Below are 17,070 nucleotides of genomic sequence, written 5' to 3'. Positions count from 1 at the left end.
GTTAAGTTTAATTTTATATCTTGTCTTTTTTTATTCGCAATTATTGAGAGAATCAAAGACTTTTGGAGACTTAAAAAAATATTAAGAAAAGTGATTGTTGATTCTGCTTTCTTTTATCTTTCTAAAAAATTCGACTCGTTTTTATGAAAACTCAATAAGCTCACTTAGTAACACATTTTTAATGAAACTCACAAAAGTCGAATTGGCACCCATTATAATATGATGACAATGGTCAATGGGAAAATGGAAAAATACATTTCGAAGCGAATGCTGGTTATAACGAAAAATAATAAGAACCCGGGTTTCTAGATTTGTTTTGTGGTCATTTTTCATAGTTGTCATATGTGACCACGGCCGGCAAAACGTCCCACTTTGTCGCTTGCCATAAGGATGCCTTGACAGGTTATTCATAGGCATAAAGATACAAGCAAATCTCGTCCTTATGGCAAGCGATAAAGTGGGACATTTGCCGGCCGCGGTGACATATACGACTATAAAGTACCTATAGTCGACAAAAAAAACAACCGAAACAGGAATAGGAAAATGCGTAAACAATTGAATTAGTTTTCCAATGTCTGTTAAAGTACAACTTTTATGCATTGTAGGACAGTTCCTACACCAGTACACCTACTACCTATAAGAACCTCCACCACGTTGCATTTCTATTTGACTCTTGCGACACAATATATAAAGACGAAACTCTTTGTACATTTTTTACTTCAAACATTGTTCAACATGACGTACAATAACTGCCAGCTATCCCTTCTTCATAAAATATACCCCGCACCCCACACGGAGATTTGAACGTCACGAAAAATAATAAGAACATTATCATCATCGTTCATCATCATCATTCATCATTCATTTCATCATTCATCATCATTCGTCATTTCGCGCTATTTTTAAAAGTTGTGATAGTATTGTGGTGCTACAATATTTGGCGTTATCAAGCAATCCCGCAGTACAGTTGCATCGCCCACACCACAATCGTGAGATCACTTTTAAGCTGTTGACTTCTATAGTTATTCTGGATGATTGGTCGTCAACGATAAAAGTCAAAAATACTAAATAACCAACTTACCAGCAAACTGTCCTCAAATAATCCTCATGGCTGGTGCTGATATCTCGCTGATCAGTAGAATACTGCTCATTCTTCTGATGATCATTCAGATGTGTGAGCGTAACTTCATACTTCTGGCTACATTGCTCATAATCAGCCCAAAATATCTTCACGCAGCGCGCGTGTTTCAAGTACTCGTCTTGGTAAGCTCCGGGCGTGCAGAGCTCTTTCATTCCATCGCTGATCCCGGAGTAGATTTTGCGGAAGACGGTTTGTTCGTGTCTGGTCATGCAGGCGCGTGTGTAGTTATCGATGCATGTGATTCCGGAGTGGAGTTTTCTGAAAAGAGATAGATATTTGTAAAATGTTGAAGTAGGTACTTAGGTAAGGAGAGTTAATGAGAAAAAGTTGTAATGTTGGGTCACATTTGTCATGAATGTTACAAGTAAACTTTTCCTAATTTCACAGAAGTAAAATCAGAAATTCATATATTTAATAATATGTATATTTTTAATAAGTATTCAAAGTTCACTAATAATCAATAGTATAATTGTGCAACGAGGGGGGTAAGTAAAATTTTGCAAATGAGGTCTTTAAATGCACTACAGCCGCAAGCTGTAGTGGAGGGGAAGTGTTATGAAAATAATATTAATTATCACAATCACAAAAAATACATTTAACAGAAATTAAGACATTGGTGAAACAAAACGCCTACAATTTTGATGCAGGCACAAACTAAGACGGAGGCGATCTCAGCCGACATAAAAAATCAACTACAAATAAGGCGCCCTACAAAATGGCCAACTTTCATATTTTTGTACTGATTGCTGGGTTTTCATCCCACAACAGTAGTCCCAGTTTAGCTTTGTCACCATATCAAACCACACAATCAATAATTCGCCGCGCCAGCGGCTTTCGAACATGATGCCACAACTCATGAAATTGTCAAATAATTAGTTAGGTAAAATTTTCGTATTAGAGATGGACCGAACATTCGGTATTTGGCATACGAGGCATGTTTTTCAATATTCGTATTCAGCCGAATAATTCGATTAAAGTGCGGAATAAAAGCATTTTTTTTTTTATATTTGTCTGGTCTGACTGCACCCCGAATGTGGTGTTCCGTGAAGTTCAAAATAAGTCGTGGGGTTCGAAAATACAACATGGGGGAAAATGTGGAGAAAAGGGGAGGCCTTTGCCAAGCAACACTAAAGTAGGCTAACAAAAAAAAGTCTGATTACGACACTGTAAAATAAAGCTCCTTCAGAAGATACTCTGGCAGATTACGTCTATCAGAGCCCCTAGTGTAAAATTATTCGATTTCATAACGTGACGTACGCGTTTGCGTTAAGTCTTAAATGAGACTTAACGCAAACGCGTACGTCACGTTACGCCATCGAATAAATGTACACTAGGGGTCTTTTGTCATTGATGAACGAATGAAAATGATGTAATGTATGATGAGACATGTTGAATCAGAGTAGATTATTTAGCGAGGGTTGAAAATATTCTTAAGTAAGGTAAGGAACTCAGCTTTTTGACCTGTTTTATTTTTAGGGAATTGCCTAATTTTTATTAGCTGCTAATGTGATTAATGAGTTTTCGTATAGTTTATTTGAATGTTATATTTGAGCCGAATAGTTCGACCAAATATCCGATTCGGTTAAATTTGAACCGAGCATTCGGCCGAATATTCGTATTCGGCAAATTCCATATTATTATTTGGCCCATCTCTACTTTGTATTTAGCGTCATCCACACTGATAATACACCTTACTGCAAATAAATAAGGCCGACAAATCATCAATTGACAGCTGTTTAATTAAGCACACAAATTCCAATTCTGTTTTTAGTTGTATTTGTTTTAACGTATTAATTAACGGCTCCATAGTTTGTAAATGGCAAATACAAATCACTATTAATTATTTCGGGTTTCATTAATATGTTTCAACTGCGAATATACACAACGATATTTATATTGCTTTTAATTTATACATTTGAACTTTATGATTTTCATACAAAACGAGACTTGCATACAATAAATCATAGATTTAAAAAGCAATAAATGTTTTGTTACTTTTACCGTTTGAGTCGTGACATTTCCGGAGACGGATAGATCACGACACGACGAAGGAAGAAAAACAGTCTCGTTTTTTCGCCAAGTCGCGTAATATACATACACGTGAGTAATTAGGTACTGTTTAGTTCATAAATTCATAGAAAGTAGGTTTAAAAACCATATTTTTCTAAGAAATATCCTTAATGACGTCAATTTGTTTTCAGTATTTTTTACCGTAATTAAAAACATCTTATGTTGTTATTTATTTGTTCATTGAAATAACGCCTTTGTTTATCAATCCCACAGAATATTACTCTTAGAACAAGCTTAGTTGTGCCCTTCATACTTTCTTTAATTATGTATATTTTTTTTGTTATTCTCCCTTAGGGCGGTTACAGACTAGCGTGTTATACGAGCTTACGCGTACGAGCGTGTACGCTCATATAGACAAAATATAGGGAAAAGTAACGCGCGCGTAAGCTCATAGCGCCGAACCAACCGTAAGGGCAAGCGTATTTTTACGCCCCTATATCGTTTCTGTTTTTATAGGTACTCCTATGTCAGCCAAAACCCAGACGCTGCATGTTTCACGTAGTCATGTAAACGGGGAAATAATAATACCAAATATTGTTAAAAGTGCAAGCCAAACTTAAGTTGATCTCTATTCACGCCAAGGAACTCATTGGCTATTCAGCATCCATCCAAAGTTAGTCAGCCAGACAACTAGTTTCAAATTGCTATTTACCACAAACAAGAACACTAAATTAAGATGAGCTAACTGCGTACCATTCCGCAACTTGCTGACGTCTACGTCTTTAGCAAAAGTTAGCCATTTTACCAAAGTTACCCGGTTTTCACGAAGTTGAGCGTTCCGTCAATAGGGTTGCTATACGTCAAAATTTCTCCTGGAGGGGCAGGATTTTTGGTCCTTTATTTTTGGATAAAGGAAAGCATTTGACCACAATCTCACCTGAAGGTAAGGGCCAATAAGTGCCGATGCGGTCAAGGATGGAGCATGCTTACCTAAGAGATAGTGAGTTCCACTCCTAAGGGGACTTGGTGAAAGTCAGGGTTTTTAGAAACCTCCGCGGGCCGGTGCTTCTTGTGAGACACCACATGTGTCATTAAGTTTGCACCGTCCCCCCTTAGCTTCACGCTTAGGTCTGCTGGGTCAGCCGCTGAATATATGGTCAAATTCAAGCATGCTAAGTACAATGCCCTAGAACCAATGTACGATGTTGTGCCAATTGCAGTGGAGATCCTGGGGAACAGAGGCTAAAGCTTTTGTAAAGGAACTTGGTCGTGGCCTAAGGGATAGGGGCTGTGATCCACGCTCCGGGTCGTATCTGATGCGGGGGATTTAGTTGGCTATTACAACGTGGAAACGGAAACGCTGCTAGCGTAATGGGAACCTTTGAACCGAATGCGATCCAGGGTAGTCTTTTTTGGAGAAATGACTGCCCAGGAAGTGTCAGGATTTTTAGAGTGATGTTTTCATATGGCAACCCTATCTGTAAATAAATGAACACTTATATAGTTACCTACTTAACGATTGAAGACAACTATTCTTAATCTTGAGCTAAATCATTACTTGAGGCAGAAGTGATGGAGTAAATCAAATTAAGTAATCATTAAATTGTTTTACTGTTTTTGTTACATAAATGTTCTATTCCTGTGCACTCCTGCCTGCCTGTTGTCGTTAAGAGATGCGGGTCACAGCACGCCGCCTGTGCCTGTGCTTGAGGGGTTATAAATTACGCCATCACTTTCGGTCTGAGTGCGGAGTGAAGTGAAACTAAAGCAGTTTTAAGTGTTAACTAGGATTAAGTAATATAATTTGCTTAAGAGCCGTGGAGCGCAACATGCTTGGGGTGAAAAGGATTGACCGGATCGACCGGCGGAAGCGCTGGTGGCAGAGGAAGCGATGGTGGCCTACCAATGAGTTTTTCTGAACTTATGAACGAAATATCTTTGATATTTACCAGTCGGTTTTCAGTGAAGAAAAACATCGTGTGGAACCCGGACTAATCCCAGTTTACCTTCTGGGATGGAAGGTCAGATGGCAGTCACTTTCGTAAAAACGAATGCCTACGCCAATTCTTGGTATTAGTTGTCAAAAGGACCCCAGGCTCCCATAACGTGAGGAAGAGTTATTATCGTGAAAAATACTGAAAGTCATCCATTAGATGTCATTCCGATATTAATTAACCTACGTTCGTACCTACCGAGGGTTCCGTACTTTTTAGTTTTGGTTGTTGTAGCGGCAACAGAAATACTTCATATGTGAAAATTTAACTGTCTAGCTATTACGGTTCATGAGATACAGCGTGGTGACAGAGGGACATACAGACAGACGGACGGACAGCGGAGTCTTAGTAATGGGTCCTGTTTTTACCCTTTGGGTACAGAACCCTAAAAATTACCTTATCACTTGGTTTTCCCTAAGCAGGTTATATTTATCGTAACTTAGTCATGTCTAATTATGTCTATAAGTCCACGCTTGTTAAAATCATAATCACAATTCAATACTTCGATACAGGCGCGGATACAAGGGGGGGGGCCATAGGGGCAATGGCCCCCCCCCTAAAACCCTGGCTCTCACATTACTAAATTGAGTAACATTTTTTTTTACCTTATTTTCTGTGAAAAAATATATGATTTTCTCAAAATGGCCCCCCCCTAAGCCAAATCTTGTATCCGCGCCTGCTTCGATACTTACATATATATATCGCTGTTGTAAATTGCACCAACAGTTTTATTTTCAGAAGCTATTCATCGATTATCTGCAATTAAATGCATGCATAATTCAGCAATCTGTGCTGCAGCTCAGTGTATTTACATAGCAATTTGTTTGCAGCGCAGTTGAGTAACTTGATGCTCGACTACATTTCACGGCTACAGAATATGTAGCAACTCATGGATCATGCAATTATGTTCTTACCCCGAAGTTTTGAGTGCGGGCGGGAATTATTTTGTGTAGGTATTAATATCTTTTTTGAATTATATGCTTAGAAATGTTTCTGTTTTTACAGTTTTCACCTACTTTTGGCTCCTTCTTCAAGTACCATCTTCTACCGAAGGTCGGCTATCATGAGGGCTATACAGACTTTAGACACTGCCGCGGTGAAAAATGAGCGTGTGCTCTCTTTAAATATGTTCGAATATTTTGTATTTTTTTGGCTATTTTAATTTATAAATGTAAAATTGTAAATGGGAATTTCAGGGGGATTGTGGAGGAATAGCACCACATTTCAGCCTGGCAGCATCGCGTTTCTTGAAGTCTAGGACCATATTTACTCGTACATGGAACAGAAGACAAAAGACGGTCTAATAATGATGCATACGGCACTGTTATCTAAAACACTATAAGGACAATAAATGTATACCTATTAAAAATGTACAAAACAATGACTATCGGGGATATTTATTTGAATCATGTTGTTTAGTTATGGTTAACCGCAGCCAAATAACACTAGACCTTACTCATAGTGTTTTGTTCCTTCCGGTGAGTAAGGTTGCCAGAGTTCAATGAGGGTGCAGAGTGTTAGGTTCGGCAAAGTGCATGCAACACCTCTGAAGTTGCAGGTATACATTGGCTATGAAGACTGCTTACCATCAGGCGGGCCGTATGCGTGTTTGCCACCGTCGTAGTGTGTGTGTGTGTGTGTGTGTGTGTGTGTGTGTGTGTGTGTGTGTGTGTGTGTGTGTGTGTGTGTGTGTGCGTGCGTGCGTGCGTGCGTGCGTGCGTGCGTGCTTGCTTGCATGCGTGCGTGCGTGCGTGCGTGAGTGCGTGCGTGCGTGCGTGCGTGCGTGCGTGCGTGCGTGCGTGCGTGCGTGCGTGCGTGCGTGCGTGCGTGCGTGCGTGCGTGCATGCATGCGTGTGTGTGTGTGTGTGTGATATATATATATACCTAATGGTGCATGTCGCTCGTACTTTTGGCGAGGCGAGACGCGCGATGACTAAATATGTATAACATGATTCAAATATCATTCTGATGTCAGTGTAGGTTTCAATTGGGCTGTATAACAAAACTCACAAATCGATACGTGGGTCATAATTCTTAACGTGGTCTTGTTTCTGACCACTCGGTCACGCTTGTATTTCCGTCTTCTACCAAATAAATAAATAAAGTAGAGTGCTCTCGAATGTTTCTTTGTGGCTGTAGATTATATTTTGATTTTAGATAAGAAAAATTAGAAACAAGATTTCATCTCATACAAAAAGCTCCACTCTGTCACATTTGGGGACAAGGCAACAAACATTTTGACCCACGTAATTAAACCACTATACTACCAACAATTACTTTTCAGATCTTTCATTCTAGTTACAAAGCAATTTATTCATTGCGTTGAGAAAGTTGATCTAGTTAGCTACGTTACGGCTGCAGGTAGCTTGAAAATGGTGGATTGCATAAAGGTATTTTTCGTGTTTAGAATAGACAATATTACTGTTGCAGTAATGCAGCGCGACATTAGTGCCGACTGCAATGCTGTTGCCAATATCAAATCGATGACGACCGGTTTGGCCTAGTGGGTAGTGATCCTGCCTACGAAGCTGATGGTCCCGGGTTCAAATCCTGGTAAGGGCATGTATTCGTGTGATGAGCATGGATATTTGTTCCTGAGTCATGGGTGTTTTCTATGTATTTAAGTATTTATAAATATTTATATATTATATATATCGTTGTCTAAGTACCCTTAACACAAGCCTTATTGAGCTTACTGTGGGACTTAGTCAATTTGTGTAATAATGTCCTAAAAAAAATAAAAAATCGTGGCAGCAACATCGATTTTAACATTTGCGGCAGTAATATAGTGCTGCAGTACGAACGAGTATTTCGGAACTTATGTACGAAAAATCATTTGATATTTACCAGTCTCTATTCGGTGAAGGAAACCGGATTAATCCCTATAAGGTCTAGTTTACCCTCTGGGTTGGAAAACCAGCTTTTTTTTAAAATCTTTATTGAAAAAAGGGTTTTTTCACAATTGAAAATGTCACCCTTATTGTGACATAGCAAAACAAATCAACTCTTGCGGGTAGGCTAAAATTAAGTTAACTTCACCTATGTCATATAAATTACAGTTGTATTTTTGCATGAAATTTATCCTCTCAGCCTCGTTTCGAAGACATTCCACCAAGATATGGAAAACATGTTTCACTCCACATTCAAGACCAGCTTTAAGATATGTCAAATATTAGGTCTAGATTCGATATGAATCGGATATGTCAGTGTCAAAAGTGACGTTTAATCAAACAAAAATGTCACTTTTGACTTTGACATATCCGATCCTATATCGTATCTAGACCTAATATTTGACGTCTCTTAAAGTTCGAATCGGGCCGAGTATCTACTAAATAATTTGTTTGGAGCGATAATTAAGTAGATCTAGTCAGTTATGTCATCGGCTGTATATTGTTCGAAATGGCGGATTGCATAAAGGCATAAAGTGTCGGTTGCTGTTAACTGCGTTTGAACAGTATCATTTTCTCTGCAGGCGTTTGTAAAATGGAAATACAGATATTGTTTCAGTGACCCTTAACCCATTGTCGTGTAGTCGTTTTGCCGCTACGAAGCATTTTCGCTATATACCGGGAAACCTAAGTTATCGGCTATGACGTAGCGCTACGACCGTATTTCAGCAGTGAATGTGTTAACACGTTCACAGACACAGCGCTATTCTCGAAACTGCCTGATTTGGCACAGGTAAAGGGTATTTTATGGGCAGATTTTACATCAAAACGTTAAAGTTGGCTCGATAGGAAAAATATCAATTAATTTTTTATTTAAATTTTGCTATAGTTTCTTCGCTTAAAAGACCTATAGTTTCCATTTTTCTTAAGCATATCTTGATATAGAAGCACGAAAAACTACCTATCATCGTTTAGGTTCAGCCGAATAGTAAGAGGTTACACAGAATTTGGGATATCAGTTTTACAAAAAACTCAGTGAAATTTTCATTTATTTTTTATTGTTTATAGTTATTATGCTTACCATAGTTGTATAATTTTAGGTAGGTCAATTACAGTCAAGGGATTTGACGATTTTATTAAAAGTTTAAACACAAGTATATTTTTAGAGTAATTGAAATAAATAAGGCCCGATGGACATTTCTTACGCCGAAAGTTTCGCGCGGCACGCCATCTTTTGTTGGTTTTCTAATATCCTGGCTTTATTTAAGAAGCAACAGGTTCAGTTTGCAGTATCATTGAAATAACTTACATGCAACTCTTGTCTAGTTCTTCTCTAGTTAGGGCAAAGGAGATCTCCGGTGAATTTAGCACAGGCAGGTCCATGGCGCATCGCTGCAGCATGTCTTTGTTGCAGTTCTCATTGGCTCCTGCGGACAAAAAAGGTAACGTATTAATTTAAAAAGTCATATTTAATAATTGTATCGATATTCTAGATGTCACTAAATAAATACCTATCTTCTACCACTTCCTATTAAAGAGCGCAGTGAAAATAGCGCAACAGATTTCATTTCAAATACTTGTTGGATGCATACTTTAGTTTATACTTCTTTTTTTTTGCATTAGAAAAAGGGTAAACTATTGTTTGTTTAAGGGTAAAGGGTAAACTATTGTTTGTTTAAGGGTAAAGGGTAAACTATTGTTTACCCTTTTTCTACGTGTCTTTTTTAATAATTATAAAAATAGGAACTATTACTTATTAAACCAAAGTAATGTACATGATCATATATGATATATAATTGTTATATATTTGCTTATTAACCGACTTCAATTTCATAGGAGAAGGTTCTGTATTCGGTTGGGGCTATATATTTTTTTACAGTACATATGGTGCTACTTTATAGCACTAGTGCGAAAATTTGCATTTTACGTTACTGTGTCGAACATTTAAAGGGCCATATGTACTGTAAAACGTTGTACGATACATGTGTGAATAGGCAATTCGCAACTCGTGTCGATTTAAAACACTCCCTTCGGTCGTGTTTTAATTTATCGCCACTCGTTTCGAATTTCCTATTTTTCGCACTTGTATCGTAATGTACTATTATGTATGTCCACCGATTACTCCGACACCCGTGGTCCGATTTGAGTAATTCTTTTTTTGTTTGAATGGAGTTATTTTTAGATAAGTTTTTTTCAATAATAAGACGAAGTATAGTATATAACTTCCGTTTCCGTATTCCGTTTTAAAAATAAAATTAAAAAGTTATAAATAAATAAAATAAATAAATAAATATTATAGGACATTTTTACACAAATTGACTAAGTCCCACAGTAAGCTCAATAAAGCTTAACCTAAAACTTAATAGTTATAAACCTGAAAACCTAAATAGTCGTTCAGAAAAGATCTAGTTAGTTTAAGTGGAAGATGCATCGCAAGCCTGGAAAACCAGAAGATCGATTCTATTTTAAGATTTTGTTATGGTTTGGATACGACTTTCACGATCGTTTTGGTGATTGGCAGGAATTTCACGCACGACTTTTCACTTCATTTCACACGAGCGATCTTCAACATCGTGTCGAAAGAAGATCAAAACCATATCAATTTGCGAATCTGAATCAGGCTCCTGAAAGCCAAAACCAAAACAATAAATCATCAATCAAAATTAATTTTCTCTAGTTATGAAAAACCTGTTGACATAACGTAAAATGCGCATTAGAGCGCAGTCTCGGCAAACATGTGAACAGAATAATCAAACACTGCATGCGTCAACTACCATCTTACTTCAAAAAGTCATATCTTATATGGGTCATTTCATTCAAAGTTGTAGGTTGCTCACTCGGTCGGAGTCCGGGCACCTGCGGCGGTATTATGGTTCCATTTTTAACACTTGTCACTATGTCCGTCACTTTTGCGCTTATATACTTGTTAGAACGTGACAGGCGTGGTGACAAATGATAAAAAGCCGACCATATTAGCCCTACTGGTGCCCTAGGCTGGATTCAAACTGTACGGGTACCACCAGTTTTGATATTGACATTCGTTCATGTCTACATAACTTACTTTCTATACATCTTGCTTGCACTAATATGTTAGTATGAGCGAGATGCATAGAAAGTTACTTAGACGGATCATAATTCTTTTCGTTGTCTTATTTCTGACCACTCTGTCACGCTTGTATTTTTGTCTTCTATCAAATAAATAAAAAAATCGAGTGCTATTGTCTTAGATTATAATTTATATGACAAAATTTTAAAATAAATTTCATCTCATACAAAAAGCTACACTCCGTCACATTTTTTTTCCATACACTTTTTTTCAGATTTGAGATATTTTATATTCTACTCAGGATCACGAGCTCTTTTGATACTGATAGGAGAAAAAATCGGCCAAATGCGAGTTGGGCTCGCTCAGGAAGGGTTCCGTACCATTATCTATAAAAACGGTCACCCATCCAAGTACTGACCCCGCCCGACGTTGCTTAACTTCGGTGATTGGATGGGAACCTCGAAATTGGAAAGAAATATTTATTTTATTCTGTTTTTAGTATTTGTTGTTATAGCGGCAACTGAAACACATAATCTGTACAAATTTCAACTGGCTAACTATCACAGTTTATGAGATACAGCCTGGTGACAGACGGACGGGACGTATGGACGGACGGACGGATGGACGGGCCGACGGACGGACGGACGGACAGCGGAGTCTCAGTAATAGGGTCCCGTTTGACCCTTTGGGTACGGAACCCTAAAAACGATAAATTTATGGAAAGTTTTAGACACGTTTTCTCATAATAGGATCCAAACTCGAAAGAGCTCTGGATTCTGAGTAGAAATATCATAGTATAGTAAAAATAAAATAAAATGGCCCATAATTAGAATCTCATAAGAACATACGTCGTTTTTGTTTAGGACTACTAATGATATATATGACTTTCGTATGACGCGCACAGCTTTAAATGAATTCGCGTGGGCACATCTCCAGATGACTTTTGGAGGTGGGGCAAATACGAGTATTTACGCAGTATCGTTAATTTCAAGGTAATATGAAATAGCATTTTAGTAAAAATCTTTTAAAGAATGTCTTCAAAGGAAACTCAAGACAGTTAACAAAAAACTAGGAATATAATTTTGTTAACTTACCTAGGGGCCTTTTAGGACCCCATTGTTCAGTTAACATTTAAGTGTAACACATATGTATATTTTTGGACATTTTATGAAACATGTATCTATGTTTTTAAAAGTACTAAATTGAGATATATATATGTCATTTACTGAAGTAAAATATACTGCAAACAGTTTTGACATTGACATATTTGCTCATATCTGTATCAAAATTATTTTCGTTGTGCTTTTGTCCCCAAAAAATGTGACTGATTGTAGCTTTTTGTATCAGATGAAATTTATTTTTCATTATTTCTCATGTAAATTATAATCTACATCTAGAAAGACATGCAGTAGCACTCGACTTTATTTATTTATTTGATAGAAGACACAAATACAAGGGTGAGTGGTCAGAAAGAAGACAACGAGAATAATTTTAACCCGTCTACGTAGCTTACTTTCTATGCATCTCGCTCGTACTAGCATATTAGTGCCAGCGCGATGTACAGAAAGTAAGTAACGTACACGTACTGGCATATTAGTGCAAGCGAGATATGTATAAAGTAAGTTACGTAGACGTGAGCGAATGACAATATCAAAACTGGTGGTAGCCTTACAGTTTGAATCCAAGGGAACCAGGTGCCCGGACCCCGACTATTCTACTTTGAGCAATTGCTATTTGCGATGTCACATAATAAAACAACGTTAAATACCAGAAACCAGAAGAAAAATGTATCTTCAAGAAGCCGTTGCACACTGACACAGACACACTGAGAAAAAAACCATTTACTTAAAACAATTGAAATTGCATGAATGAATTGAGCTCAACGAGGGACGGGAGGAGGTTAGGGTCGGCAACGCGCAAGTAACTCCTCTGGAGTTGCAGGCGTACATAGGCTACGGATACTGCTTACTTAGGCGGGCCGTATGCTTGTTTGCCACCGACGTAGTATTAAAAAAAATGAATGCGTTTAATGGTTTAAACAGTTCCATATCCAGTTCCTATCGAACAAAACAGTAAATTTTACTGTTCCAAAAAGACAGTAAGTTTCACTGTTTTGAGTAGCTAAAATGTAGTGGCTGTTCGTTTATTTCTATCGTTTTTTCAATACTTAGAAATGTTCAATTAAATACAAAATAGTTAACGTTACTGTTCTGTATTTACCTGTTTTTCAAATATTTGTTGATATTGTATAAAGCAGTTAATCTTTATAAAAATCACTTTAATGTGTGTTGGATAGATCACATTTTTCAGTGCAAAGAGGTAGTTAATAACACTTATCGCCATTAATTAACCTTCTGAAAGCAAACAAGCTACAGTTCGTGTCATCCAAGATGACGCGTAGATTTGTCAAATATAATCTTTAATAACATGACAATATGATTCAAGGCACACGTGTTAGTGAATGACATGATCTATACGTGTTTAACTAGATAAGACATGTAAACTAAAAATCGTAAAATATCACGTTCTTATCAAGAGCAAGCATGGTGTTGACGAATGTCTCGTATCTCTAGCGAGACAGGCGATCTAGACCGCGAGCCAGTAACAGATTTCCATAACCAATCGCTTCCCGCCTCGTGGACGTCCGCTGCCGATCCGTTGGTGGGTCGAGCAAGTCATCACCTCCCGTTTGATACTTTGTCACATGATAGTTCAGATTCAGATGCTATTGTTAGTTGAAAAAATCGTCAGCCGGTTGTATCGCGGCGGTAAGAACGTCAGCTGGTGACATAAGCATGTTAAAAATAAGCGCTTTAGCTTTTTATGGTAGTAATAACAAAATCATGAAACTTTGCATGTAGCATTCGATCAGGTGTTTCAAATAATTCAAATATTCAGTTTCAGATTTATTTATTACACAACATAAGATTACATTACAAATTACATTCATGACAATTTATATGAATCTATATTGTGATCAAATAAACGGATTGCGCATTTTTCACACATAAAGGACATATTTCACACACGGACATAAAGTGGTAAGGCCCGTTTTGTTTACATGTTCATGTAAATAGCTGACGGTCTTTCCACCGCGATACAACTGGCTGATGGTTTTTTTAATTTAAAACAGCATCTAGACTTTCATCTGACAAAGTGTCAGCCGGATGGCGATATATGCTCCTGGCCCGCGGTCTAATCATACTTTATTGCTTTACTAAGCATTTTGTCTCAAGTGGACCAACATTAGCGTGAACTTGCCTCAAGCATAATTATTAGGGACCTTGATACCATTTAAACTGGTTATCTTTAGACTTCTAGATGCTCGTGCATTTGAGAAGTACTAGCTAAAGATCGTTTACTACACACTTGGAAAGGTCATTCTTCAAAGTTGCATTTTATCCTCTAGAGCGGCAGTTTTAAAGCAAATTTTAAGTGGTTTCCTCACGTTCACGTCAGATAGAACTATAATGACTCCTCTACAAGATGGGTCATTATACTGGCACATTAAGATGAGCCAGCGTTTGGAGAGCGCAGTGGTATCGGATGGCTTTTGACGCGGCGGGACGGCGATGGATGGCCACGGTGTCGGTCCGCACGTCACGTGGTCCATTCCAGAACTATATCGTGTAGTTGCATTTCAACCATCGCACTTCCATCTCGCTGGTCAAGCGCTGGGCCATCGTATAGAGGAGCCATCACCATCGCATGACCATCTCACTGGTCCAGCGCTGAGCAATCATAAAGAGGAACCACAATATAAGAGATGGTTTTAAATTACAAATATTGAATAAGTAACAAACATTAGTAATGTTTTACAACTAGTTTTCTCGCGTTGGTCAGCTGAAAATATTGTTTAAAAATATGTTGGACCATTATGTCTTAAGACTTTTAAAGCAACTTTGCCCCCTTGTAAAATAATAAATAACTATTTTTCATTGCTTAAAAAGCAGAATTTAAAAAAATTATTGAGTTGACAGCTGTCTCCGCTGTCAGGCTTTGTGAAAAATACTATACTCATATATTTGTTACAGATAAATATACCTATTCATGTATTTGTTACAGATCTCCCAAAGTAACTTCGCGAGCGTTTGACTGCACGCGAATAACAAGAATAACCAAGCGCGGCAAGCGCCGGCGCAGCCGGTCATCTGTCACGCAGCGCGCACGCGCGATCAGCTGTTCACGCACACGTGATTAGAGCGCACTGATCTGCGGAGTTGTCTGAGGATATTCGTGAACTTCTACGATTTGTAACGTGGTCGCGGACTACGAATGCCGAATGACATTATACCGTAATTTATTATGATGAAAAAAAAGAAATCCAATAAAACTTACAAAACAGGTTATAGTTATGTGGTTTAATTATAAATTAACTTGGTCTTTCATGTCACGCATTTTATTTTTGATTGTTTTATCTCACTTGCAATTTGAGACCTAAATAAATATACGAGTTATCTGTATCTGCGTTGCTATCAATGATCCGATAATATGTATGATTTATTAGTATAGGTATTTTTGTAACCGCTATTAGGAATCACATGTCTAATCTTGATCGCTACAAACAATTCCATGTGGCGAAGTACATAATAAAATTTGATAATCTATATGAAGTTGCAAATACGTATCTAGAGGTTCAAAATAGGCCATACAGACTTATCAAATTGGTAATTTACACATTAAAATACGAAATCCAAAATTTAAAAATGTATTATATAAGTAGGCCTCAAGGCATCTTTTAAAATTCAATACAACATTTACAGTGACACCATATAATGACACGAAAAATACAGCAACATTTATAAAATATCATACATTAAATTTGGAGATGTAAAAGATCCCCAACGTCAGAGAAAATACTAATACTATTTGAAACGTGAAACTAAAATTATTGAACACTGTGTGAATCATATATTGTGTGCATGTGAAATGCGGAATGTGATATTATATCTTGGCCTCGAATAATCGCCAACATCGTGTGTGTCCTGTTAAACAGGTAGTTATTTTTAACAGTGCCGTTCTAAGAACCATACATTCCGTCAACATGGTGGGGAGCCGAGCCCACCTCACGACGCGCTGCCATTGGTTAACTGGCATCGTACGATGTTTTTGCATGTGTGAGAGGCGCTTGAGTCGGCACGGGGGAAACATTGCAATTGCTTACCGAATCCAATAGCTTTCTCGAAGCATTATAGTGCGTTCTGCTATTTAGCGTCGTTGTTATAAAGCTAGAGGTCATATAACAGTGGTGATCGAGAATTTTATTCATATGGGAATACTCAAGACACACATTGTCATCCAATCGAATCATGATCGAGGGCCAATTCGTTCTCGTAGATATAGAACCGCCAATTAACTGTGGAATTGTTAAGATGCCTTAGAAGTCTTGCCTTGACACGCGTTCGACTCAATAATAGTAGTTTATTGATGATTGATTGTAAACATTTTTTTTTTGCAATGTAGTTAGTTTTGGTCTAGATGCTCGTGAACTTGTAATGTTGTCATTCATTTGTCAACAGCTTGCGTAGGAATCAGTCCAATAAATACATAGGTACCTTCCTATAAATAAATATACATAAGCTAATTTGATACAATAATTTCTAGCTAGTATGATTAAACGAACATGCCTGAATTGAAGTTCTGTCCGGATTATATAAAGTATTCAGGGCTAAAGATATATTTGACTGAGTAATAGTGCTTCCTCGTTGCTAAATAATACGAATTCAGATTTAATCATTAAAAAACTAGATTTCATTAAAATAGTCATAAATAGATTATGAAAATAGCTCGCGCATTTAATAATAACATTAATAGCGAAGATAGATAGCTATTAATACGACTGTTCCTATGAGAATAACTGTGTAGTAAAACCTTCAATGTTTACTGAAGGTTTTTCCAGAATGATTTCATTCACACTCATGGTCAAGATGGCATATTGGCAACTCAATTTACAAGTACGAATAAAGACGCCACTTGTTTCACTGATTACTA

The 17,070-nt window shown here is 37.5% G+C and overlaps 1 protein-coding gene across 1 annotated transcript in view; it reads right to left on the bottom strand.

The window, feature by feature from the left end:
• LOC133522376 (uncharacterized) overlaps positions 1-17,070 on the bottom strand; it is a 52,716-nt gene that overhangs the window by 12,016 nt on the left and 23,630 nt on the right. The window contains exons 2-3 of the mRNA XM_061857697.1: positions 9,343-9,460; positions 1,082-1,399 (exon numbers count right to left, since the gene is read on the bottom strand). Coding sequence (XP_061713681.1) covers positions 1,082-1,399; positions 9,343-9,460 — 436 coding nt within the window. The remainder of the gene's footprint in view (positions 1-1,081; positions 1,400-9,342; positions 9,461-17,070) is intronic.

Source organism: Cydia pomonella, chromosome 10 (assembly GCF_033807575.1).
Source record: "Cydia pomonella isolate Wapato2018A chromosome 10, ilCydPomo1, whole genome shotgun sequence".
Classification (NCBI taxonomy): domain Eukaryota; kingdom Metazoa; phylum Arthropoda; class Insecta; order Lepidoptera; family Tortricidae; genus Cydia; species Cydia pomonella.
The sequence above is the reverse complement of the archived record's forward strand: the minus strand, read 5'-3'. Positions and strand labels throughout refer to the sequence as shown.